Below are 27,928 nucleotides of genomic sequence, written 5' to 3'. Positions count from 1 at the left end.
CTTTCGTTTTTAGAGTGCCAATCCTTTCTCCCTTTTTTGGCCAAGGCTCCGAAAAGGACTCTGAGCATCCTCCTCCCCTTCTTCCTCACTCATCGCCTTAAAGGGGCCAGAAGACCAAGTCCTCCCCCTCCAAAGTGGAACATGGGAAGCTGCCTCATAGCGAGCCAGACCTCTGGGCCAGCTGGCTCAGGATTAGCTACCCTGATTGCCCACAGCTCCCCAAACTTTCAGACAGAGGCCTTTCTCAGCCCTGCCTGGGGATGCCAGAGACTACCCTGGGACCTTCTGCATGCAAAACAGGTACTATGCCCCCACCCTGCTCCAACTATGGAGGGCATCTCATAGCAGATTCTGAGCCCCAGAACTATGCACGCTTGTGCGCGCACGCACGCACACACTGATGCACGCATAGTTGTTTCAGAGAGAAAGGGAAGGTTCAGCCTCTGTTTGCCCCCAAGTCAGCTGTTTGGTGGCCAGGATTTCCTCCGCATTCTTCACACTGCCACCTGCAAATCTGGCAGAATCCCCACACTTTATTAGCCACCATTAATTCTGTTGGCTTAACAGGTCCCACGATACCATGGATGGGTGTACAAGTGAAACCAGAGTAATAAGAGTAATGTTCCTGCCTTTGGGTAAGCCAATCAGGGGCTTACTGTGGGATTACAGTTTCTAATTCAGAATGTTGTCTTTAATTAACAACCCTCTTGCAATTTGTGGCACTTTTGGTTTTCTCCTTGCTATCTGATCTAATTAATGAACACAATTAGTATGTGCTATCAACTGTTGAACTCATTTGCATTTTATATTGAATGTGGTCTGATAATTAAATTAACATGAATGACAGATGAGCTGGCTTCCCCCACATTACTGTACTGGGAATTTTAAAAGAAATAAGCCTTTGCATATCCATTACAAATATTTTGTAATTGGGCAAATCTTTGCAGATTGAAGTACTTGGACACATGAACTTGCATGACGGAATGCAAATGTGGTTGGCACAGTTCATTTGTCCCACAATGCCCCAAATCATAAATCTGACAACATAGTCCTTCAACATAAAACATCAGCTTTGTGTTTTACTCTTTTTTGTCAGCCTTACAGCTCTAAGACTCTGGAAATACAATGCACAAATGTTATTGTTCTGAATTGTGTATTTGATACAGACTGACTCAGAATTAGTGGCTTGGGGAAAGATTTTAAACTACATTTCTCTAAATTTAAAATATTGATTGGAAAACAATAATCTTTCGGAAGGAATGTGAATAAATATTCAGAATAATTTGCTGTTAGATTTAATGAGCAGTTCAGTGCGGAACTGCAGTGGAACACTTTGGGCATCATCAGCACATCTGATGGAAGCATTTCGTTAAGAGAGACCTCTTCATATCTCATTTATACCCAAAACTGGGTGGGATCATAAAGTTATTTTCTTGGGATCCAACCTCCCGTGTTTACACTACTGTTGTAAAAGATGCTCACAGTACGGGATGCATTTTGGTTACGTTTTAGACATTTACAAGGTACTAAGTAACTGAAAATTTAATTTTATGTGAAATGGGCATACTCTTGTTTCTTTAAACAAACAAACACTAAAATCAGCTGGTGCATAATTAACTTTAATGGCAGATAGATTCAGGTAGGTAGCCGTGTTGGTCTGACACAGTCGAAATATATTTTAAAACTTTTTTAAAAAAATTGTCCAGTAGCACCTTAGAGACCAACTAAGTTTGTTCCTGGTATGAGCTTTCGTGTGCATGCAAACTTAGTTGGTCTCTAAGGTGCTACTGGACAATTTTTTTATATATTTAATGGTGGAGGTGGTGATGTAAACTCATACCTTCATTGGATCATATTTTCTTCCATTAGCTGTAGTCATATTCTTCAGGATATAACTAATAATCACTCTTGCCTACTAGTAGCCTTTCAGAAGAAAGTGGCGATTGCCAGTAGCGACCATTATGCAATGTCAAAAACCAGTCTTTTTTAGGCATACAGTGGCACCTCGGTATACGAACTTAGTCCGTTCCGGAAGTCCGTTCTTAAACTGAAACTGTTCTTAAACCGAGGCGCGCTTTCCCTAATGAGGCCTCCCGCTGCCAGTGCCCTTCCACTGTTCGGATTCCGTTCTTAGACTGAGGTAAATTTCTCAAACCAAGACGCTATTTCCGGTTTTGCAGAGTTTGTAAACAAAATCATTCTTAAACCGGACTGTTCTTAAACTGAGGTACCACTGTAATTCCATTGAATATGTCATTTCTTGTGAGGCAAGATGATAAGTCTTAAACACTAGAGTTTTTACAACTAAATAGCTCAATTTAGGCAGTAGTTCCCATTCGGTGGTCTGTGGACCCCGGGGAATCTGCACAGCCCACCCAGGGGATCTGTGGCACCATTCATGTAACAAAAACTACCATAGAGATAGCAGAATTTTCAAAGGTTTGGAGTCCATAATCCTGCCTTTACTTGCTAGGCCTGTAACCAAGCCTGTTATTCCTTTCCCTTCAAGGCAATCCTGACATCAAACAGTAATTTTTAAAAAAGTCAGCCCTGACATGATGATGAGAGCCGCCGTCTGTTCTGACCCATGCGACAGCTTTATAGGCTGTAAATCTTCGGCTTTCTCTCTGAGTATAGTGGATTCAGCAAGGCAGAAAAACAGTGACTTGCTCTGTGTTTAGGATATTCTAATCCAACAGATCTCAGAAAGCCAGGGATTTTTTCCAGCCAGAACTCATTGGACCTCAGTTCCGGCCCCTCTCAGGTGGGCGCCATTGCCATTCAAGAGAACAAGGGAGGTGTTCATTGTGAGTTCCAGCACCTCTTTTTCTAGAAAAATAGCATTGCAGAAAGCTATATTATGAATTTTCAGAGACAATGGATGGACATATCCACCATTTGGGGATTTTTTTCTGATAGTGATTTCAGTCCACATTCACTGAATTTGTATATTTATCTACAGTGATTGGAAAAGGTATTTGATCCCCTGCTAAATTTGCCCATTTGCCCTCTGACAAAGAAATTACCAGTCCATAATTTTAATGGTAGCTGTGAGAGTCGGAATAACAACAGGAAAACCCTCAGAAACCCAGAAGACAAAAGTCAGAGATTGATGTGCATTATAATGAGTGAAATAAGTATTTGATCCCCTATCAACCAACCAGATGTCAGGCTACCTGGTATCTTCACTGTATGTAATGAGCTGAGATTAGAAACTCCTGCTGTAAGGGAGTGGTCTTACCTGTAATCCCAGCTCATTACTGTACCTGTACAAAAGACACCTGTCAACAGAAGCAATCAGTCCATCAGATTCCAAAGTAGCCACCATGACCCAAACCAAAGAGCTGTCCAAGGACGTCAGAGACCTGCACAAGGCTGGACTGGGCTACAAGACTATTGCCAAGCAGCTTGGTGAGAAGGTGACAACAGTTGGTGCAATAATTCGCAAATGGAAGAAACACAAAATAACTGTCAGCCTCCCTCGGTCTGTGGCTCCATGCAAGATCTCATCTCGTGGAGTTGCAATGATCAGGATGAAGCAGCCCAGAACTACACGGGGGGAACTTGTCAATGATCTCAGGGCAACTGGGACCATAGTCACCATGAAAACAGTTGGTAACAACTACGCCGTGAAGGACTGAGATCTTGCAGAGCCCGCAAGGTCCCCTTGCTCAAGACAGCACATGTACAGGCCCATCTGCAGTTTGCCAATGCACATCTGAATGACCCAGAGGAGAATTGGGTGAAAGTGTTGTGGTCAGATGAGACCAAAATCGAGCTTTTTGGCATCAACTCAACTCACCGTGTTTGGAGGAGGAGGAATGCTGCCTATGACCCAAAGAACACCATCCCCACCATCAAACACGGAGGGGGACATATTATGCTTTGGGGGTGTTTTTCTGCTAAGGGGACAGGACACCTCCACCACATCAAAGGGATGATGGACGGGACCATGTATTGTCAAATCTTGGATGAGCACCTCCTTCCCTCAACCAGGGCATTGAAAATGGGTCGAGGATGGGTATTCCAGCATGACAATGACCCAAAACACACAGCCAAGGCAACCTTAAAGGAGTGGCTCAAGAAGAAGCACATTAAGGTCCTGGAGTGGCCTAGCCAGTCTCCAGACCTTAATCCCATCGAAAATCTGTGGAGGGAGCTGAAGGTTCGAGTAGCTACACATCAGCCTCGAAATCTTACTGACTTGGAGAGGATCTGCAAAGAGGAGTGGGACAAAATACCTCCTGAGATGTGTGCAAACCTAGTGGCCACCTACAAGAAACATCTGACCTCTGTAACTGCCAACAAGGGTTTTGCCACCAAGTACTAAGTCATCTTTTGCAAAGGGATCAGATACTTATTTCACTCATTATAATGCACATAAATCTCTGACTTTTGTCTTCTGGGTTTCTGGGGGTTTACCTGTTGTTATTATGACTCTCACAGCTACAATAAACCTACCATTAAAATTATGGACTGGTCATTTCTTTGTCAGAGGGCAAATGGGCAAATTTAGCAGGGGATCAAATACTTTCCCCCTCACTGTAGCTCTCATTAATTCCTATCTGGTTAGAGGCTAAGTGAGGTCTTCTCCAACAGCCTAGTTAGAACCATTTGGCTCCTCCCTTTCCAGGGTTGTCTCCATTCTTCATGGCTGAATCAGAAGCAGAAGTGAGACACTGAAGCCTTCTCTATTGACCTGGTTGGGGCCAGTTGCCATTTTGACCCTCCCCTCTCAAACATATCTCTTGTATTGTCCATTCCACCAGATCTTTTTGTGACCATGTGAAAGAACTGTTCTTGGAATTACTCATTTTTCTATCCACACTCTGTTCTCCTTTTAAAAAATAGTCTCTTTGTTTGCATCGTATGTATTTTTAAAAATTGTATATTTTTATTACACCTGCTGTCTGAATTCAAAAAGCTTAAGGAGCTACTAGGTGAGATCCCATGGTCAGAAATACTCAAAGAGAAGGGAGTACAAGATGGATGGAAGTTTCGAAATATTGAAGGTCCAAATGCAGACAATTCCAACAAAAAAGAAAACGAATCTATTTCACTAGTGAAATCACTAGGGCACTGAAAACTCTGCTCACTCATGTTTAAGCAGCTCATAGAAAAAATATGCTGTGTGACTACATGGTACAATTACAGATAGGCTAATGCCAGAAAATAATTCATCCTAATCGTCCCTGAAAAGAGTGGTGAAAGCTGTAAAAGAGTGGCGAAAGCTGTAAAAGAGTGACGAAAGCTGTACTGGGATGCAGTCTCAAAAATGATAGAATGATCTCGATACGAATCCAAGGCAGACCTTTTAACATTACAGTAATCCAAGTTTATGCACCAACTACTGGTGCTGAAACGGCGTTCCATGTGCTGTGCTGGTGCTGGCTCGCCAGAGCAGCTTCGTCACGCTGGCCACGTGACCTGGAAGTGTCTTCAGACAGCGCTGGCTCCCAGCCTCCTAAGTGAGATGAGCGCACAACCCCAGAGTCGGTCACGACTGGCCTGGACGGGCAGGGGTACCTTTACCTTTACCTTTTTACTGGTGCTGAAGAAACTGAAATTGACCAATTTTATGAAGACTTACAACATCTTATAGAAATGACACCAAAGAAGGAAGTTCTTCTCATTACAGGGGATTGGAATGCTAAAGTAGGGAATCAAGAGATACTGTAAAAGGAACTGGCAAATTTGGCCTTGGAGTTCAAAACGAAGCAGGGCAAAGACTAATAGAGTTCTGCCAAGAGAACAAGCTGGTCATCACAAACACGCTTTTCCAACAACACAAGAGACAACTCTACACATGGACATCACCAGATGGGCAGCATCGAAATCAGATAGATTATATTCTCTGCAGCCAAAGATGGAGAAGCTCTATACAGTCAGCAAAAACAAGACCTGGAGCTGACTGTGGCTCAGATCATCAGCTTCTCATATCAAAATTCAAGCTTAAACTGAAGAAAGTAGGAAAAACCTCTGGGCAGAAAGTGAGGAGGAATTAAAGAACCTTTTAATGAGGGTGAAAGAGGAGAGCGCAAAATATGGTCTGAAGCTCAACATCAAAAAAACGAAGATCATGGCCACTGGGCCCATCACCTCCTGGCAAACAGAAGGGGAAGAAATGGAGGCAGTGAGAGATTTTACTTTCTTGGGCTCCATGATCACTGCAGATGGTGACAGCAGTCACGAAATTAAAAGACGCCTGCTTCTTGGGAGAAAAGCAATGACAAACCTGGACAGCATCTTAAAAAGCAGAGACATCACCTTGCCAACAAAGGTCCGTATAGTTAAAGCCATGGTTTTCCCAGTAGTGATGTATGGAAGTGAGAGCTGGACCATAAAGAAGGCTGTTGGCCAAAGAATGGATGCTTTTGAATTCTGGTGCTGGAGGAGACTTGAGAGTCCCTTGGACTGCAAGAAGATCAAACCTATCCATTCTGAAGGAAATCAGCCCTGAGTGCTCACTGGAAGGACAGATCGTGAAGCTGAGGCTCCAGTACTTTGGCCACCTCATGAGAAGAGAAGACTCCCTGGAAAAGACCCTGATGTTGGGAAAGATGGTGGATACAAGGAGAAGGGGACAGCAGAGGATGAGATGGTGGGGCAGTGTTCTCAAAGCTACCAGCATGAGTTTGACCAAACTGTGGGAGGCAGTGGAAGACAGGAGTGCCTGGGGTGCTCTGGTCCATGGGGTCACGAAGAGTCGGACACGACTAAACAACTAAACAACAACAACAAATAGTCTCTGTAGCCCTTCTGCTTTTTCCCATGGCATTCGCACAAGAACTAGAAGAGCTGGATGTCTGCAGAGCAGCCAGTGAAGGCACAGACACTTGCCCACATTTATAACCGGAGAACCTGGGGGGAATATTTCTCTCTTTGTTTGTGTATGTCCATTTCCAAGCTTTTTTCTCTTTCCTTCCCTCCCTTCCCCCTTTGGCTGTGTATTTTCTTACATCTGTTACTTATCTATACACCATTTCTCTTAGAACTAGTTTATCTGTTTTAAATGCAGGGCTGTTTATCCTTTTAATTTTATTAAGATGGCTATCTAAACAATGTTTAAAAGGTGTCACAGTTTTCTTTGTTTTACAGGCTTAGGCTGCAATCCCACCCCTGTTAAGGCTGTTTGAAGTCAGTGAAATTTAGGAACACCTACTTGTACACAAAAACAGGCTGCACATACTCTTGCATGCAGGATTGTGACCTTTAACTGGAGTCCCAAACACATTCACTTGGAATGCCAAGTTCTACAGAAATTCATTTGGTCCTTTCAATACTGGCTTTCTTTCTTTGTTTGTTTTACAATGGATTTTAAAAATGTGGAAGTGGTAAATAAATCAGTATTACTCCCTATGGCAGGGGAGATCTGTTATTATGATAGTCCTCATTTTTAAATGAAAAAAGTACAATACCAGTCATGGAGTGGGGCTGAATTGGATTAGCATTGCAGCACAAAGGAAGGGAGGTTTATTCCTTTTCCCTCGTGCTGCTTTCCTAGTGCTTGTATTTAGCCCTGGAGGGGTGTATGGGTGCCCATGTACATGCTACCCTTCCTCCTAGGGGCCAAACAGTGACTGGGGGTAATGTGTGCAAATTTAATGGGAATAGTGAGACAGGAATAAGGGTTCGTCCTCTTCCTTCTGGTGCTATGGGCTAGTCAATTATTATAAAAAATATTACTGATATTTGTTTTTTCTTGTAGACGTGCTTAGGATGCTGCTTTCAGTGCACAGAGCCTGCAGGTTTAGAGATGAGCAAAAAGATTTTTTAATGTGTATTTCAGTGTATATATAGACAGCTATTTCTTTTTTGTGACTTACCATATTGGCCTGAATATCTGCCGCACCCAAATATAAGACACCTTTAAAATTGGAAGGGGAAAAGAAAAAATACCTGAATATAAGCTGCTCCCTTCCTCCCTGCTCCTGGCTGCATACTGGGGGGGTGGGGGGGAGCCGTGCTGCGTTGGCGGCGTCCTTTCCCCTTCCTCACTCTCCCACTTCCCGGGGAACTACACACGGGGCGGGCACCGCTTGGCTGCGCTCCTGGCGCTGTTTGCCCCGTGTTCCTGGCTGCATACCCTAAGGTCGCAAATATAAGCTGCACCTTAACTTTGGGGGGAAAGTGTGGCTTATATTTGGGCCAATATGGTAATATAATTTATTTTGGAAGGTGGATTTAAGTATGAAGATAAGCTTGACTTTTCAACTGCATGTTCTCTCAGTGGCATTCAATTTGAAGTCTTGCCTTTTTCAAAATACTGAGCACGGGCGGGGGGGGGGGTTTAAACCAGCATTCAATTTTTTAAATAATCTTTTAAACCCCTGAAATAGTACAATTGCCAGTTCTGTAAAACTCACCATTGGGGGGGGGGGACAAGATAAATAGTAGATGAAAACTAAGAATCCCCCTGCCCCCCGCCCGGAAAATCAGAGCTTTCTGAAAGGTGAAGCCCGAGAAATGGGAAGGTACGGAGCTTGACCTAAGCAGTGACATGCCCTTCTGATTAAACACTTACAGTCTGGGATTTGTTTATAGAGTAGCAAAGAAATAAGGCAGATCTGACTTGAGAGGGACATACTCAAGAAACAACTTCTTTTATCGTTATAAATAGTCTCCCGTAGACTCTAGCATTTTAATTGTTAAATGGGGTTTTGTGCCATTAGAAACCATATACTGCTGAAGTTCAGTTCCTGTTGCTTTGAAACTCTTACACTCCCTGGTGTGACTGTCTTTGAAATACTCCTCCTGATACAATGGCATCTTGTCTACAGGATCCTAAAATATAGAACTTTCTTCATTAGTGCTTCAGAATGGTATATGTTGGCATAATGGTCACACTAAAACATTGGTTCCAGCGCTGCCACTTTGCTTTTGGCACAGGCTAAGGCAGGCTTCCTCAACCTCGGCCCTTCAGATGTTTTTGGCCTACAACTCCCATGATCCCTAGCTAGCAGGACCAGTGGTCAGGGATGATGGGAATTGTAGTCTCAAAACATCTGGAGGGCCAAGGTTGAGTTAATCCACCCATTATTGCTATCTCATCCAGGGTGTTCAGCTGATTATGATGTGACTTTCCCCTTATTGGTCAAGATAAGCTGGTGACAGCAAAGACCACGGAATTTCTGGTGACCACCATAAAAATAATGGCCATGATTATGAGTTTTAATTTTTTTAAAAATAAATAGTTTGGCAGTTTTATCTGCATAATTGTGTTTATGTGTCTTTGCTTTCTGCACAAATTGCAGTGGCTGGTGATTGCTGCAGTTTCTCTCTCTCTCTCTCTCTCTCTCTCTCTCTCTCTCTCCTTTATTTAGCCAGTATGTGGAAAAGGAAATAGTCAGAATCCCCAAACTCCTCACTGGGAGTTCAGCAGCTGAACTAATGGTCATGTTCCCATTTGTATGGCAGGATTTGAGAGTGGCAGCCAGTGGCCTTTTAGATCCATTAGCTTTTTAGCTTGAGCATCCCTAAGAGACTAGCATCTGGATAGGGAATAAATAGCTGCGAAAGAGCACAGTCGAGTAGAAGAGAGTGTGTTTTGGCACTTTACTCAACATAGAATTCAACTCTGGTGCAAAGAATATGTTTCTGCAGCATTTAGTTCAATCCCCCCAAGAATCAACAGCTATAGCATATAATAGCACATGAAATAAGCTGAAAATGCTGGTATAGAAATATTTGGTGTCTCCAGCAGGGACTTTCCTTTTTGAATATAAAAGTTAGAAAAACATACAGCAGACGGAACCAGTTGCATCTTCTGAAGGACCACTTTCTCCCATACAAAGCTGCCCATCCATCACCCCGTAGTAAAATTATTTCCTTCGGCAGATTCAACCATTTATAACTTTTAGGCATTGAGCAAAGTCCACCCAGTTCACACACGCTTTTAACAACATGTGGTGTCCTCTGTGAATTACTCTGCTGTAGCTGTTTAATTGATAACTACAAAAGATAATGAGAACACTGAAATAACAGTGGGAACATTTTTCTGTCATCTGTCTGAAGAGAAAACAAATTCTCATTCTCAAAATGCCCTTTGAACCTTACCAAGTATGTATGTTTAGTTAGAAAGAGTGTCCAACTCTCATCTTTAGTCCACTCTCTGTATTTCTTTTTGCTAGAGATCTCCATCCCAGCAGCGAGAATCAGATTTACAGTGGTGCCTCGCAAGACGAAATTAATCCGTTCCATGAGGCTCTTCGTATAGCGGTTTTTTCGTCTTGCGAAGCAAGCCCATTGACAGCTTAGCGGATTAGCGCTATTAGCGGATTAGCGGCTTTTAGCGGATCAGCTGATAAGCGGCTTAGGGCTTAGGAAAAGGGGGAAAAAAGGGGGGAAATCCCGCAGGAACTCGCAAGACATTTTCGTCTTGCGAAGCAAGCCCATAGGGAAATTCGTTTTGCGAAGCGCCTCCAAAACGGAAAACCCTTTCGTCTAGCGGGCGTTCGTCTTGCGGGGCACCACTGCATAATCCACATCTTATACAAACCTGAATCTAACGGAACTCAGCCCGTTGTATCTGTGGTGATAACCTCCTCCCAACAAATACAAGCTTACATTGTTGTACAGCTCCCAGTGCCATCATGGCTGGACATGAATAAAATTCCAAGAACCGAAAGAGAAATGACAGTCACAGACAGAACCAACCTATATGCTCTGCCATCTGCATTTGAGGATGTGCGGCTCCAACAGTTACCTGTACCTTAACTCTCAGCCCTGTCCGTATTACAGATTGCTGGACTCAACCACAACAGATCTTCCACTGTATGTGTGGTGGGGTTTTTTGGCTGGATCTAGCAGAGGCAATAGAATTGCTATTGGTGATTTCATACTTGAAGTTTCATGCTGTGCCCTGTATTGACATTAGATTAAATTAAATTAATGTTTTTGTGCTTCCTCTTCTGACACCAGACTGTTGCCGCTGCCAACTGTTGAAATACTTTTTTTCATAGATCATCTGGCTTTAGACGGCTAATTATTACATTTCAATTAATATACACATTGCCACTCTGCAGGTGCTTTTTGAGGAATCAGAAGACCTCGGATATACTCGGAATGGATTCCGGTCCATAACAGTTCTACATGTGTTCATTCATAAGTCTATTCCATCCCATTTCAGCATTTGTGTGGGTGTGGTAAAACAGTGTGAAAGTCCACATTTAAATGTGTATCTAAATTCATAATGAGGAAATTTATCTCAAAGTAGCATTTAAATCCATATTTTTATCTAAATGTTCACTTTTCGAACTGCATTTTATCCTAAAATATCCTATTTTATGCACTTTGATTAGTTTGTTTAACTGAAAAATGTGTTGCAAATTTTGAAGAAATAAAAAATCCTTATTTTCTGTGTATTAATCAGGGAGATGTGCATTAGGTCAATCTTCTTTAAAAAATAAGGCCACATTTGACTCTCTTAAAAATCTCCAGCCTCAGAGAAAGGTGACTGAAAAAAGTGTGCCCTTGTCTGCAGCTCTTCACCTTCATCACATCATTCATGTCATTGATGCATGTGCCCAAAAATGCTAGCAGAAGAGTTATAAAGATAAATAATCTTGTGGTCTTCACCACTTTTTCTGGAAGGATGGGGCATTAAAAATATTCATGCTACAATCCCTAAGCATAATTACATGCTTTCTTTTTATAAAGTACAGCTCATTAGCATAATCCTTAGTATGCCTACTCAGAAGTAAGTGTCTTTAAGTTCAGTGGAGACACGGGTGGTGTTGTGGTATAACCACTGAGCCACTTGGGCTTGCCGATGAGTCAGCAGTTCGAATTCCCATGGAGGTGGTGGGCTCCTGTTGCTCTGTTCCAGCTCCTGCCAACCTAGCAGTTTGAAAACACACCAGTGCAAGTAGATGAATAGGTAGGGCTGCAGCAGGAAGGTAAATGCGTTTCTGTACTCTTCGGCTTCCGACACGGTGTCCCCTTGCACCAGAAGTGGTTTAGTCCTGCTAGCCGCATGACCCGGAAAGCTGTCTGTGGACAAATGCCGGCTCCCTTGGCCTGAAAAGTGAGATGAGCACCACATCCCATAGTCGCCTTCAACTGGACTTAACCATCCAGGGGTCCTTCACCTTTTACCTTTACCTACGTCAGCCTGGATAGGTCAGCTGGTTAGAGTGTGGTGCTGATAACGCCAAGGTTGCAGGTTCAATCCCCATATGAGGCAGCTGCATATTCCTGCCTTGCAGGGGGTTGGACTGGATGATCCTCGGGGTCCCTTCCAACTCTACAATTCTTTGATTCTATAATTCTGTGAAGTGAGAAATTGTATATAGGATTGCACCTTACCTTATAGTTGATTTACATGTGCCATTAATGCGTGAGGCACTTCACAAAGTACAAGAGGACAGATTCCTGCCCCAAGCAGCTTATACCAAACTTTTAGAAGACATCTAAAGGCAGCCCTGTTTAGGGAAGCTTTTAATGTTTAATAGGTTATTGTATTTTAGTGTTTTGTTGGAAGCTGCCCATTTCTTTAAGGATTTGCCATAGTTGGTTGTGGTTGACACAGTCAAAGGCTTTTGCACAGTCAGGGGTGGACCTTGGTAATATGCAACCCTGTGGGAGGCCAAACTTTGACACCCTTCCCCCACCCCTTGCTGTGCCGAATTAACCTGGGTTTAGGGAAGGAGGTGCCAGACTCTGGCAGGGTCCTAGAGCCCTCCTACCTCCTTTCCAAACCCTGGTAAGCACTTGCCTGGCTTTGGAAAGGAGACCAGAGAGCTTTAGGACAGTCAAGAGGCTGTCAGCGCTGTCACGCCTCCTTCCCAAAACCGGGCAAGCGCTTTAAGAAGGCACCCTCCTCAGCTGCGTGCCCAGTGCGGCCACAGTTCTTGCGCTGCCCCACATCCGCCTCTGGTTAATTCTAAGGATTTCTCTTCCATCCCTGCTGACATGCTTCCAGTCTAAGGACAAGAAGCAATAGGAATGGGGAAGGGAAGGGACACGGATGAAGGGCAAAGATAAATCCGGAAAGGTCTGGAAAGCAAGATAAGGCTTAAATACCATTGCGGGAGCCCATTGGATGTCATGGGAGAGAGCATTCCTAGGATAGGGAGCAGCCAAAGAGAAATGGCAGAGGTGGAAAATGGAAACAGAGATGCAGTGCTTTGAACAGAAATTTGTGGCAGAGGAACAAAGAAAACCATAGAATACATGAAGGGAGGAGGATGTTGATTCTAAATTCTATGATTTAGAATTTTAGGTAATGGAACTGCAAGCCATATGGGGCTGTGTAATCTAGTGGAGTGTGGATGGATGCATGTGCAATAATTGTTTAAGAAGAGGGTCGTAAGTGATCCCAGAAAACAAAGAAGAGGAGGGATTGCTAACCCTGGTGCAACTATTGCAAAGTGTGTCGTTGATAAATTGATGTTATACAGGCTATTCTTTTAACCCTGTCATTCCCAAAGGACTGCATAAATGTACTTTAACTAGTGACATGAAAATAATATAACTTGCAGTTATGCAGAAACATCCATCATGACCCATTGACACTGATGTTGTAGAGTATATCTGGATCTCCAGTTTGGCTGCTCCCTTTACTCTGTTGCAGGCCTCTGAATGATGCCATCCCTCTGGTACCATCAGTATCCAAGATGCACCAGTGGGAGCTTTAGAACATAGGTGCAGCATTGATTTATAATTTTAAAGACACTCCCTGACACAGGACACTACTCAAACCTTTCTTAGGAAATGATAATTTGCAGGCATGCATACCCTTAGATCCCATGGGCTTGTAAGAATAAAGTTTGAAACTGTGATACTAACTGCTGTGTCAGTTTCTGGATTCAGGTTGCACATGTTACACCAGTTCTCACTTTGTATTTATATTTACAGGTCCCCACCCCACCCCCACAAAGGCAAAAAGGTGAATATTCGTTTTCAACTTTAAGTAGTTTCTGCTTAAATTGCTAACACAAATGTTCACAATGGAATGAAGCAGAAACTAGCATGGTCCTTGTTCAATAATAATATGCAAATTCATTAAGCATCCACAATTCTTGAAAAGCAAGAGGAATCAGTCAAAGTAATTCAGCTTTCTTGGGACCCTGTGGCTCTCCTTAAAGTACCCCTTGCAACATAGGCATTTGCCCCTACCACGAGGAAGTGATTGAACTTTGCTTTTTCTCATTGGGTATAACTCCGCCAACTCATGAGATTGTACACATGCTTTAAATCTCACCACTGAGTTTAACTTCTAGAAGGGAAAAGGCAAACATTAATACTTCACAGCAAGTGGAGGTATTTCAAATCATGCTGGTCTACAAAGGATTCCAGATCACCAGTGAACTGGCTGCCAAGTGGCTACTGGGCTAAGTTCAAGGTGCTGGGTTTGGAGTGTAAAGCCCTATGCAGCTGGGGACCAGGATGCCTGACGGACTGTGTTCTGCAGACAAGGTCCGTTCACACAATGTAGGAACTGGACCTTTGGCACCGTGCCGCCTGCCCCTCAGAATCCCCTTCCTCTGAGTATTAGACAGGTACCATCTCTGTTTTCTTTTTGACAACTACTGAATACCTTCCTCTTCCAGCAAGCCTTTTAAGTTGATATCTTTCTCATTCTGTGTCTTTATTGGAATTGTTTTTTTAAGATACAGTGTTTGTTTTATCATTTGTTTGCTGCCCTGGGCTCCTTTGGGAGGAAGAGTGGGATATAAATATAATAAACAAATTCCCTATCACTTGACTTCCTATCACAGTATCAATCTTTTGCTTCTGACACCACATTGCTCTTTGCCAAGAATTTTTACAAAAAAATACAGATAAATAATACACAATGGCTGGTGAAATAATAATAAGTGCATTTAGAGGAAAGGGGAATGTATCTCAGATTTTCTTCTCTCATATTCTCCCTCTTTTCCAGAAACAATCTTGATTTTATCTATCTATCATCTATCTATCTTATCTATCATATCATCATCTGTTCCCTGGTAAATCACCATCCTTCCCTTGCTATTGTGGGGTTTTGTTTTTTAACTCTGTGGAGCTGCCTTTTTAATGTTTTAATATTGGAGTGAGTTGCTATTGCTGCTGTTCTTCAGGCTTCCCTCTCCAGGGTCTTTCAGAGTCAAAACTCTGAAGGCAGATTTGGCCGAACCCCCTCATCTGTTAGAGCTACACATTAGATGGTGAATCTTCATGCAGAGGAGAGCTGCATGTGGACATCCTCTTTCATGGTTCCCAAGGCAAGGCCTGTCTGGCAGGTGCATTGGCAGCAAGGGCTGGGATCACGCACCCACACAACCCACACAACCTGTTGAGACATGCTTGAAGTGGATGAGAGGGCTCATCTGCAAACAGACACACACACCCCAAAGAGAGGTGCATTTAAAAAGCTTGCAGCAGCCAGAAGAAAGCCTCCAATGCTGTATATTAGAGTGGTTCTTCTTCTGAAAACAGGTGTTAACACACACATACCCTCATTTTCATCTCAAAAGGTATACTTTGCTTGGTCCTTCTAGTTTCATCTGAGTCCCTAGAGTAGAAAGGTGGAACTTGGACCATAATGTGAACTGTAACTCAAGGTACTCTTGAGTCAGAGGCAAGGTGGTTTGGATCAAATGCTACTTTCTCCCACTCTGGCATGGAATGAGGAAGAGTCGCTATTTCCATTTCTTTGTTAAGAAGGTTATTGTTCCATTGCATGCTTTGAGTTGTAACAGTTTTAGTAGCCATGTTGAATAACATGAACACCAGTTGGTGCAATAAAACACCAGACCAACAAAAATCAACGCCTTCTTGAACATTAACTCCAAGTAATGATACTGTCACATTATCCCAGGCTTAAATATGAGACAGAGGGGAAGATAAAAACATGTTTTCAGGTTGTCTGTGAGCTTGTTTTAGGGAAATGTTACAAATCAGGCATAGGGTTCAGTAGGTCATGTAATGGAGTTCAGGATTCATAAAAGGAGAAATTCTGGGCATTGGGAGGGGCATTCTGTGCTCATCACTTACAGTTGCTTCAGTGTTGTGAATCAGGATCCATTTTTTAACCATGGGAGTAGTTAATTTCTCCCCTAAAACTACACATTTATAAGGAAATGAAAAATCAAATCAAAAACCATGATTGAAAATACAAAATGGAATGTGCAGCATTGGTCAAAATATTGTTTCAATATAACACTTTTAGTATTTTAATAAGACTTCTGCTTCAACAGGGTCCCTTCAGGATGTCGGAAGAGTGATGCCTTAAATGCAGTGTATCTGCTCACATATTTGGCTGTCTTTAAAATTCCATTTGGATTTAGGAGAATTAAGGGGTTCCTATCTGTGTTCACTGAAGGGTTTTCAATTTCATTCTGCCTATTGAACTAAAAAATGTGAACTATTACTTTGTTGATCTTGTTCTTGACCTGAACTGCATTACGAACTGAGAATGTGTTCTTAGTGAATTGTTAAAAGTTCTTTGAAAACTTGTAAATCCCTGTAATTTATGTTCCTCTGGTCTCCATCTCTTCTTTTTTCCCTTCTGTTTTTAATTTGAGTACTGTTGTGTCCAAGTGTGCATACTTGTAAAATGCTGGTTTTTCAAAGTACAATTTATGGTTGCAACCATAGGGTTTTACAGCAGTCCTAAAATTATAATAGATTCCAAAAAGCCAAATTTGGGTCAAGCAGCTCTTTTATATTATTATATAATATATAATAAAAATATTTTTATTGTATTATTATTGTCATCATCGTCAACTTACCAAGTTTCCCTTGTCTAGCTCTGATGTTGACGATTCTCGCTAAGACATCATGGAAGAGTTTCTCTGGAAGATGCCATTAGCAGCTTCACTCTGAGGCTCAAGATGCGTACTGTTATAAACCCTACTCACATGACAACAGTTCCATTTATCTAAACAATTCCCCTTTTAAAGTCTATGGCACTGATAGAAACTCAGATAAAAGAGCAAATGGGAGGATCTTTCTGGCTCTGTGCATACTGAGTCCCACTGCAGTACTGCATGCAGTCTCCTTCCCTTTTTGGTTCTGTGTCGCTCACGGGCGTCTCTCATCCCCCCCCCCCAACACACATCTGGAGAGGCATTTGATAGGAGCAGCTCCCATTTTCTGACCATCTTTGAATCCTGTCTCCTGCCCTCCAGCAGCTTGCTCTGCCTGCCTGCAGGTATTCATCGCCTCTTTGCAATATTTCTGTCTCGTTTATGACACCTTGAGTGAAAAAGTGTAAGGTTGTGTTATTATGGTATAAGGGAGAGAAGATAGGGTGCAGCAAGAGGGAGAAATAAAAAAAAAACATGGAAAATGGGGTGGGAAGTTGACAAAACAAAAAATTATTATGTATTGGAGTGTATATGTGAACTTTATGAAAATTTAATAAAATATAATTGGGGGAAAGATAAAATTAGTTTCTCCTGTGCAGTTACTGTACATGAAAAGAAACTGTGAGGACAACATTTTGAGCTGAAAGGTTTTTGTTTTGTTTTTAATCAACATGTTCAGCTTGGTTTTCTCTCTGTTAACGTTTTTCTGTCACCCTTGCGCCTTATTTTGCTCTAGCTTCCTCCTTCCAGCTGATCTGGGAAATCGGCCCCTGTTCCTCTCATGTTGTGCTGTCTCCATTTCCCAGGTGATTGTGCAGTCGGGCCGCCATCCCACTGTCCTGCAAAAGCTCTGCCAGCTGCCTTTCCAGTACTTCAGCGATCCTCGCCTCATCAAAGTGCTCTTTCCCACGCTAATAGCTGCTTGTTACAATAACCCCCAGAACAAGGTGATCCTGGAGCAGGAGATGAGTTGCGTGTTACTCGCCACATTCATCCAGGTACGTGGTTTGTTTGTGTATCTCTGCTTAGCCATTTCTGTGCCTATGAAATAAATATGCATTAACTTACAATAAAACCAGGGTTTCTTTTCTTCTCTCTCCAAAATGAAAGATCCAACATGTGTCCAAGAGTTTTTCCCCTTAAGGAGCAGACATATGCAGAGTAATGTTAATAATATGTTCCATTCTTATTTAAATTAGCAGGACTAGTGAAATGTTGAGGAACTTATATTTAATAATGGATGGGCAAGTCCTTAAAGCCTGCAATCCTATAAGTGTACATTTTTATATAATCAGACTCAAATGTAAAGATAAATGGAAGTACATATATACACAGAGAAACAATGCTTTTTATCACAGATTTTGACTATTGATAGGGCTGGCAACAGTGTATACCAACTATGCTAAATATGCAAAGTTTTAAAACTCTAATTTATGAAAGCAGCCATTTCTGCTTACTTGAACTGTGTATGTTTGCGATATCATTCTGCATCCTGTAATTTTATTTAAAAATCAGGTGCTACACACTTATATTATGGAATTACTATTTTTTCTAATTTCTGAATGTGCCATGTTTTAGAATTGTTGGAATTAATAGCTGTGGGGTGTTTTTTCCTTAGAATCATAGAATCATAGAATCATAGAGTTGGAAGAGACCACAAGGGCCATCGAGTCCAACCCCCTGCCAAGCAGGAAACACCTTCATAGCTGATAGCATATCTCTGCCACCCACCAAGCCCTCTGCTCCTGCCCCTTCTCTCCACCTCAGAGGTGCTTGCAAGGAAGCTGAACTTCAGGGGTTGTGCCTGGACAACTGCAGCCAAATGAAGAAAATTAAGCTTGTTTGTTAATTTATCCAAACAGGCTAAATGCCTGAAGGCTAAATGCATCGTCAGCTTTTAGGTAGCTTCATAGTTTTACTGCTCAAGATATTAGGAATATAGAAAGTTGTTGTAACATATGCATACATAACTGAAACATTTTAGCTCCTGAAACATTTTTTAAATGCATAAAACAGCAACAGCTTGCAAAATGTTTTTTTTTAATGCTTCTGATAGTACTGTTCAGAAGCAGATGCTGCAAGAAGAAAACCCCCCTTAGGAGTGCTGGTCCTTATGTGGATAAGGAGTTGTTTGCTTTCCCAGATAAGCAGCTGGCAGTCAACTATTTGATTTGGAAAGTATATCATAAATAAAATCAAGCTTAATTTTACTGAGAATTGATTTAGGTACTTCAGCATTTTGATTTCTGGTCTGCATGAACATATCCAGCTCAGCAGCCTGAAGATATGTTTGTTTCTCCCAGGCTTTGGGGGAATGGTTTAGCCATCAGAAACAAAACTCTAATGTAGTAATATTAAACAAACAAACAAACGGGCTGTAGAAAATGCAAAAAAACTCCCCCACCCCAGATACTGTGAATGAAAAACAGGCATGCATTTGTTCTTAAATTTCAACTTGCTATCATGGGGAGACACAATCTGTGCGCCTTCCTGAGGCAAATATCCTATTTATTTCAACAGGGAGAGTCCTCCCTCTGCGGGGGAATGTGAGATAGCTGACCCCAGGATTGGAAAATAAATGTTTACCATATGGAAGAAATGGGGGTGGAAAAAATGGTCTGGTTGCATGCATCTGGGGCTGTATAAACATGCAGTAAAATACAGAAAATGTATAAATGTCTTATTATTAGTAAAACATCACCCTTACAACCTTGCTGCTGTATGGCGTCTTTCCTCTTATTGTCTAGGACAACAGCTTTTTTTTCCTTTTTGTTCCTAAAACTACTTATATTAAAATAGAAGATGGTATTACTTTAGCAAGAATGTTTGAATTCAGCTTTCACCTGCTACCTAGGGAATCATCCTCTCTTAGTTACATTTCATAGGGTACATAATCCAAGCACTAAAAGCCCAGAATTATGGTCCTCATGTTGACTCCTGAGAACATGAAGTAAAGATGCCTTAACAGGACTGAAATAGGGCAAAAGCACAGTGTGCCTTAATTATACCATCCCATCTCAAGGAAGCATTTTGTGTGTCAGGAGTTCCTGCACTGAGCTAATTTGTTGGGTCGGGTTCCATTTAAGAATCTATTCCCATAAAATATCTCAAAGTGATTTCACAGTAAGAACATCAACCATTTTTCAAAAATCCATGTGCACAAACAGTGAAAACACAATAATATATTTAAAGATTTGTGCCATGTAGAGAAATGATTCATTTTTCAGTCCATAATAGCCTTAAGCCAACAGTTCTATCTTTAAACCCCTCAGGAGAGTAAGCACTGCCATTTGTTCTCATTTGTTGTCTAAGACACTTTGCAATTCTCTTATCATTTTTGTTGCTGTTTATTTGTTTGCAGGTTTATAAATGAATTCACAACCAAAAGCTACCAAAGTAGTGTACAAAAAAATTACAAAATATTACAGACACATTAAACTAAAAGCAGTATTAGTATTTCTACAGTTGTACAATTAATATTTCCTAATAGGACTGGGTCACACTACAGGTAAAGCCTTTTTAAAGGTGTTCAATATCCACCTAAATATTAGGACAGTAGGAGCTCATCTAATTTAAGCTGGTAACTAATTCCAGATGACTAGAGCTGCAACACTGAGGCACCTGGTCTCTCGCACATGCCAGACCCGACCACTGGGGCATGTGGCATTACCAGCAGCACCCCAGGTGAGGAGAATGGCTATGGGGCAGGAAAGTGACCTGGTATCAGTTGCTGCTGCTGCTGTTGTTGTTGTTACTGATATTAATTGATCAGAAACTCTGGAGACTGGCTGCCAGTCAGTGTTGGCAACCCTGCACTAAGTGGACCAGTGGTCTGACTGCGTATACAGCAGCAACGTATGCCTGAGTCAAAAAAACCACCTCAGCTACCACTGCAAACATTTTAAAGCAGTTTCTTGTTGATTATCTCTTTCCAAGCTGTTGTTTCCTGCAGCACCATTGAGACCTTTCCAGTCACTCCACAAATACATAGACTGATAAGGTCCTCTAGCCCAACCCCCTGCAGTGCAGGAATCTCAATGGAAGCATCCCTGGCCGATGGCCATCCAAGCTCTGCTTAAAAACCTCCAGCTCCCGAGGGAAACAGTTCCAGTTGTTTTGGTAAATTGTGTTCAGCAACAGAGCTGCATTGCATTGCCTGAGAAGTCTTACAGTAGAACTTCTCTTTGTGATTCAGGCCCGCTGCATTGTACACCAGCCAGGAAAATCACTTTTGTACAGTGTACAATGTTTGTCATACCCACTGAAATCAGTGGACTTAGTTGGATGTCCTCCAGCATGATGACTTTGCGTCCTGCCTTCCGTGCTGGAGGCTGCACTCCTCTGATCATCAGCTGCTGGGAATCACAAGTGGGGGGGGAGAGCGCTGTTGCCCTCGGATCTTGCTTGCAGGCTTCCCTTGGGCATTTGCTTGGCCGCTGGGAGGACATCACTCTTTTGTAAAATTGCGTGAGGGGGTGGTGTTTGATCTTCCCTCTGTGGTGCTGAACATTGTTGGGTTTTGTTTCTGTAGGATTTCACACAAAGTTCAAGCCAGACAGATAGCCCGTCTTCCCAACAAAGGGGTAAGTATAATATGGCCCATTGGGAATTGCATAGCAATCGTGCCTTGTAGCTTTTAGGAGGCAAACAGACCGAAGTGTTGATTGCATCCTGCTCCTCCTGGATCATGTAGCCTCTGTCCTTGAGGGGAAGTCATTGCCTTCTGAAAGAACCTGGGAGACCTCTTCATAAAGAAAGGGACTGTCAGCCAAATAAAACATAGCAACACTGTGCAGCCAGAGAGTTAAAGGTAAAGGTAAAGGTACCCCCGCCCATACGGGCCAGTCTTGACAAACTCTGGGGTTGTGCGCCCATCTCACTTAAGAGGCCAGGGGCCAGCGCTGTCCGGAGACACTTCCGGGTCACGTGGCCAGCGTGACATCGCTGCTCTGGCCAGAGCCAGAGCCAGAGCCGCACACGGAAACGCCGTTTACCTTCCCGCTGGTAAGCGGTCCCTATTTATCTACTTGCACCCAGAGGTGCTTTCGAACTGCTAGGTTGGCAGGCGCTGGGACCGAGCAGCGGGAGCGCACCCCGCCGCAGGGATTCGAACCGCCGACCTTTCGATCGGCAAGCCCTAGGCACTGAGGCTTTAACCCACAGCGCCACCTGCGTCCCTAGCCAGAGAGTTACCAGGTGGTATTTGAATGTTGATGGCATTGTGTGGAAAATGATTGGCCCACAGCAGAAGGGATAAAGAGTTGTGGGGTGCTTTGAAGACTAACAGATTTGTTACTGGCATAATCTTTCATGGACTTAACAGAATTTCTTATGGAGTAGGCTTGGCCCAGCGATAGTCAAGATGTTGCAGATTCCCAACTCGTAACATCGCTGATCATTGGCTGTGTTTTCTGGGTCTTATGGCAGTGCACAACATCTAGAGGGCACAGTGTTGGCTACCTACCCCGGAGCCAGCCTATGGTGCTTATGCTGTCATTTTCAAAGCAGCTGTGGGGAAACCTGTGGCCCTGCAGATGGCGATGGACTCCAGCTCTCATCAGCCTCAGCCAGCATGGCTGAGGTAATGGATGATAGGTCTTGTAGTCTTGCAACAAGGAGAAGTCCTTGCACCAATTTATTCTTGCTTTGTAAGGGGTTGGACTAGATGACCCTTGGGGTACCTTCCAACTCTACAGTTGTGTGATTCAATGGGACAACTTCATTGGATGCAATCCATAATTTGTTTATTAGAAGCTTCCTTCCTTCCCATTGATTTTTGTACCACCCACAGGGATGATGCATCTGTTTTTCAAAATTTTAGAGATTATGTCTCTCCTATGTGCAAGGTCTATGCATGCAGGCCAAAAGAATGCAATTGGTTTCCTTAATAAAACCTGGCAACTGACTGCAGGACTGTGAACTTCCTTGAATGTTGCCCACCCCTGCAAGGGGTCTGCAGGGGCATCGGAGGGGGCCAGGTGCACCTCTCTTCTCTTCAGTTTCTTCTTCTGAAATGTTGACCTGTTCTCCAACATATAATGGGGGTGAATATTTAATTTCCTGACAGAAAAAGAGTCATGTCCAGCCATTTTACTATCCAGAAACAAAACATACACAAGCATTTTTACCCTCCTGTTTTTTCATTTTACAACAGAATAGTTATGATGACGTTCTTTGTTCCTTGCTTGACAGAAAAGATCTTCAGTTCTCAAGATTACCTTGAGCTCTCTAACCGGTTCCCTCGCCAGACTTGGGAAGAGGCACGACAGTTCTTCTTGAAGAAAGAGAAAAAATAAGCGGTGTGCGTGTGTTTAAACTTCGAAAGCATCTTACCTTTTCCCGTTATTAAGTAATTTGTTGTTCTCTCTAAGAAGGTTTTTTTAAAGATCCTTTTATACTAAAAATGCGTATACTGTAGTTATATATATAAATATAATTTGCACTATTTCAGTCAGAAGAACTGTACATAATTTAAAATCCTGTTTATGGCTGTTTTGAAAATAAAGAGATTCCCCCCCCCCCTTAATATGTGCCACATCAAGGATCCTTGTACCTTGTACTCTGTGGTGTAGCATGTCTGTAAAGCTGCTGATTTTTGTGTCTAAATATTGGCAATGGGCACAATGGATCAAGAAGTTCCATTGCACTGAATGGGGGCTGTGCTAGAGAGTTCTAACACTCTCTTGCTCCTGTTCATTTCTGTGGGCTTTTGTGCCAGGAGAATTTCCTAGTGGAATATATCCATGGTTGCGTTCTGTATAACTTGTAATAAAATAATTTATTCTGTTTCATTGTTTTGCATAACTTTTTATACAATGCTCCTGGCATATTCAGTTATTTAGAAAGCACAAAATCCTAAATTTAGATAAATAAGCTATGGAAATCTAACCCAAATGCTTGGCAAAGCCATTTAAGACTCCTGGGCTTTGTGTCCAGTTTACTTTACATTTTGTGGGAACGTTGCAGAAGAATGTGTACAGTCACAGCAATTGTTCTGAATTGTTCTACTGTATATGGCAAGAGTTTTCACTAAACTTATTAAAAGCAATATCACAACTGTTGAGGTCGTCGTTGTTGTTTTCGTTCTTTACCTTGCAGGAAACTCAGCATTAGAAATCTGACCGTCGTGGGACCATAGAGAGCTGCCTTATACTGAGTCTGACCTCTGCTCCATCCAGCTCCATATTATCGGCAGCAGCTCTACAGATTTTCAGACAGGAGTCACTCCCAACCCACCTGGAGACGTCAGGGGTGGAACCTGGAAGCTTCTGGCTGCAAAGCAGATGCTCTTTCCCTTTGTTCAAACATGCCTGGCCCCTGGAAAAAATGTTAACTTCTACTGTATAGCCTGCTCAGCAATGAAGCTCACTGGATGACCTTGAACCTGTCACCCCATCCTGGCCTCATCTCCCCCACAGGGTTGTTGTGAGGATAAAATGGGAGCAGGGAGGGAATTGTGCACTTCCTTGAAGGAGGCTGGGTTGGAAAAGAAACAACCACGTCAGCAAACACAAAAGAGCAGCTGACCAGAGAGGCCTTATTTCTGACCCTCTCCCACTTCCACAATCACCATCTTCCCTTCCATTGCATTTGTTGAATGAATTGATAGCCCCCTCCCTTCCATAAGTATTTCCAAGGTTAAAAATATCTCAGTTATGCAACCCTCTAGCACTTCCTTCCATATTCACATATGTTTCAGACTGGTTGGGGAAAGGGTCCATCTCATACTGTTTTTTAAAGGCAAAAAATGTTCTCACAGGAAATCACAGCTGTGTCAGAACAGATGTAGGGGACAAGAACCAGAGTGCATCTTTCCAAAATAGCATTGCAGTAAGCAGCAGTATCACAGAGGTAAATTCTGAAGTGAAGCTACCATAGAGAGCCACCCCCCCCCCCATTCAGCCACGTCGATGCATTGCATATTTGCAGGCACACAGAGATATCAAAGAGAAGCAGTGATCCTATGCTATAGTTTCCTGGGGAGAAGCTCCATTGAATTTGGTGGCACATCTAACTGTGTAGGTTCAAATTGTAAAATGCAGTCAACTTTAAAAAAATGAGTTTGGACCCTCTGAAATGCAATGTTTGGTTTTTAATTAGAAATACAAACTACCTTGCCCTGTGGTCATTTTGGACAAGCCTACCCCCACGCACCTGTCAGTCACCTGACATCACAGTGCCAGTTGAATCAACATTAGAAAAATATTTGTGGGCATGACTCTTTGGGACTTGGAGTGAGCGCCATCCCAGCAAGACTTGCTGCAAGCAAGTTATTACAGCAAACTCTGCAGTGCTCAGCCAATAACAGCGGAGCTTGCTGTCTCCCCCCTTCAGCAGACAGCAGGCTTTGCTTGCCAAGAAACCAGGAGCACTTTCAGGCTCCTGGTTTTTCCTTTGCAGCCGGGTCTCACTTGCTCCACAACTGATGTCACTTTTGTCAGTTGTAAGGCTGTGGGTGTGGTTTGACGGAAACTTTGTGGGCCAAGCTGGGACCTGTGCAAGACCTAGTTGGGTTCATAGACCAGAGGTTTCCCAGCTCTGTGCTGGTCTGAAATTTTAAAAACTCATCAAAGGAAAGGAAAGTAGTATTCAGTCTTTGCTTTATTATTTTCATTCTCTTTTAATACAGTGGTACCTCGGGTTAAGAACTTAATTTGTTCTGGAGGTCTGTTCTTAACCTGAAACTGTTCTTAACCTGAAGCACCACTTTAGCTAATGGGGCCTCCTGCTGCCGCTGCGCCGCCGCTGCACGATTTCTGTTCTCATCCTGAAGCAAAGTTCTCAACCTGAAGCATTATTTCTGGGTTAGCGGAGTCTGTAACCTGAAGCGTCTGTAACCTGAAGCGTATGTAACCCGAGGTACCACTGTACTGTTGCCCTTCCATCCCAAGATGTCTGATTTAATGCCTATAAATTTCAGCTTGGGATCTGACTATCAGGAAATGACTTCAGAAAGCCACAATGAGCAACAAAATGGAGTTAAGTGTCCTGGTAGAATCAAGAATCCATGATACAGTTTCCTGCAAGAATAGACCAAAAAGGAAGGGACTGGAGGCATCTGACAAGTGGGATTTAGACAATTCCTTTCGGCTTCTTGACAGAGATGCTCACAGGTGTTCCTTAATCCTGTACCAGGAAAAGATAGCTCATTAAGCCCATCTAATTGCGCACAGCACCATGAGGTTGGGCTTGGTTTTGAAAAAAGGCAGAACTGTGCAAAGAAGTTTCCCTCCACCATTTGGCTTGTTTAAAAGGAGATCACCCAGATAACAGCAAGAATTCTCTGCTGGTGGCATTTTCCTGCAAGATGTAGCCTGAGACAAACTATAGAAATACTTTTGATCAGGATAGGTTTGCTAAAAAGCCGTAAGACGGCTGTGATTAGCCTTCCAAGAAACCACACCAGGATTGCAATTTTTCCTCAAGTCTCAATTTTTCCTCAAGTCTCATTGCTTGATGGAAACATGAGGGGGACACAGGCGTATCCAGGATTTTTGGTGGGGGGGGCAGGTCTTTTGTTAGGGGGGCAGAACCTCAGTTTGCTATGTATTTTTATTTATTTTTATTGACTTGGGGGAGCAGCATCCGGGAGGGGTCCCTGCCCCCCTTGGAAGAGGAGGGTACACACTTTGCCAGCCTAGTGCCCTCCAGAAGTTTGGGACTATAACCCCCATCACAGGCATGCTGACAGGCTGAGGGGAGTTGCTAGATTGAAGCATCTGGGAAGCACCAAGCTGGGAAATGCTGGCAGGGCAATAACCCATTCATAGGTGTGTTTATCTGGAATTAAGCCCCGCTGAGCCCAATGGTGTAAACACCTTAGTAAGTGGATTCAGGATTAGTAGTTTATAGAACAATCTTAAGCACGTTTACTCAGTCCCTCCCCCTGGGGCTCAGGGGGGCTCCCATCTTTGTGTGCAATAAAGCCTGAAGTCAGGCTTTCCACACAGGTCCATGGAGTTCCATGGCCAGCCCTACCATTAGACAAAAGGAGTTTGGTCAAAGCAGCTTCTGAAATTGTTGTATGTGTTTGTGTGTGTTTATTAAAAGATTTTCCATAAGTAACAAAAGTACATTCAGTGTCACAGTTTTCAAATCGTAGAATTCTTCATACAGGTCAGTTACAGTCAGTTTGAGACATTTTTGTTGAGGGGGAATGAGAAGTGGGGAGAGGGGAAAAAATAAAGAGAAAAAATGGTGGAAGGGGCGAGGTAAGAAAGACAGCAAACTTTCATTCTTTACATGGTATACGAGTGGCACTTTTTTGACAGCGTCACATGGATAGGTGTCATATTTTTGTTGGCAGAGCAAGAAGTCAGAGGGCCCAAGAAATGGTCGGTTGCAGTGTGTTTTGATGGGGGGGGGCGTTGCCGGCTTCAGTTAGCCGTACTGATTCGTATGTTGTCTGGGGGGTGGGATTGGTCATTGTCTTGTTGGGCTGTGTATGTGATAAAGGGAAGCCCCACGGGGTGAAGGCATCCTCTTTCACTTGTCCCTGTGGTTTCGTTGGCTAGTTTTTCTAGTATGGTGATTTCCCATACAGTTTGGTACCAGTGGTCCATGGACGCTCCCAAAAGGTCTCTCCAGTTACGACACTCCTAGCTGCTGTAAGTGACTTATAAGTTTTTTGTCATGCGAGTGTGATTTATTGTTTCAGAAGTTATTTAGTGGGACCAATTCTAGAGTTCTTTCTATTACCTGTTTTATTATTTTGCAGATTTCTTGTAAGACAGATATCCAAAAGGATTGAATTTTGGGGCAATCCCACCATATTGTGGAGGTATGTGCCCATGGCGGTACAGCCTCTCTCGCACCTAGGTGAGGTTCCTGGGTTCATCATTGCTAGCTTACATGGTGTTAGGTACAATCTGTAGATAAGTTTCAAAGTGAGTTCCCACCTGTTGGCTGAGAGGGCTTTAAAGGGTGGTTTAGTCCACAGCTTCAACCATTGGGTTGAGTTTATTTCGTACCCTATGTTGTGTTCCCATTGGTCTTTGCTTGTGGTATTGAAGCCTTGGAGCTGTGTTTTTTATATTGCTGTGTCACTCTGCTGACAGCAGTTTTTCAAAGTTAGTCAATGGCCTAGTATGTGCTGCCTTTGTTTCTGGGTAGCTTAAGAAGGCATGTAGTTGGTG

The 27,928-nt window shown here is 42.9% G+C and overlaps 1 protein-coding gene and 1 long non-coding RNA gene across 8 annotated transcripts in view; one reads left to right on the top strand and one right to left on the bottom strand.

The window, feature by feature from the left end:
* SCAPER (S-phase cyclin A associated protein in the ER) overlaps positions 1-23,854 on the top strand; it is a 209,785-nt gene extending 185,931 nt beyond the window's left edge. For 6 of the 7 annotated variants that reach the window (XM_079991504.1, XM_079991500.1, XM_079991498.1 and 3 more), the window contains 3 exons: positions 17,600-17,791; positions 21,325-21,376; positions 22,986-23,854. In XM_079991504.1, coding sequence (XP_079847630.1) covers positions 17,600-17,791; positions 21,325-21,376; positions 22,986-23,089 — 348 coding nt within the window. In that variant the 3' untranslated portion in view covers positions 23,090-23,854. The remainder of the gene's footprint in view (positions 1-17,599; positions 17,792-21,324; positions 21,377-22,985) is intronic. The other variant, XM_079991499.1, reaches the window with a different exon arrangement.
* Positions 23,165-26,291, bottom strand: LOC307224713. Its single transcript, XR_013842712.1, has 2 exons — positions 23,998-26,291; positions 23,165-23,951 (listed from the first exon to the last, which is right to left on the bottom strand). It is a non-coding gene; the product is annotated as an uncharacterized lncRNA (long non-coding RNA).
* Between the last annotated feature and the right edge of the window lie 1,637 nt (positions 26,292-27,928).

The sequence above is a fragment of the Podarcis cretensis genome (genome assembly GCF_951804945.1).
Source record: "Podarcis cretensis genome assembly, chromosome: 9".
NCBI lineage: Eukaryota > Metazoa > Chordata > Lepidosauria > Squamata > Lacertidae > Podarcis > Podarcis cretensis.
The sequence above is the reverse complement of the archived record's forward strand: the minus strand, read 5'-3'. Positions and strand labels throughout refer to the sequence as shown.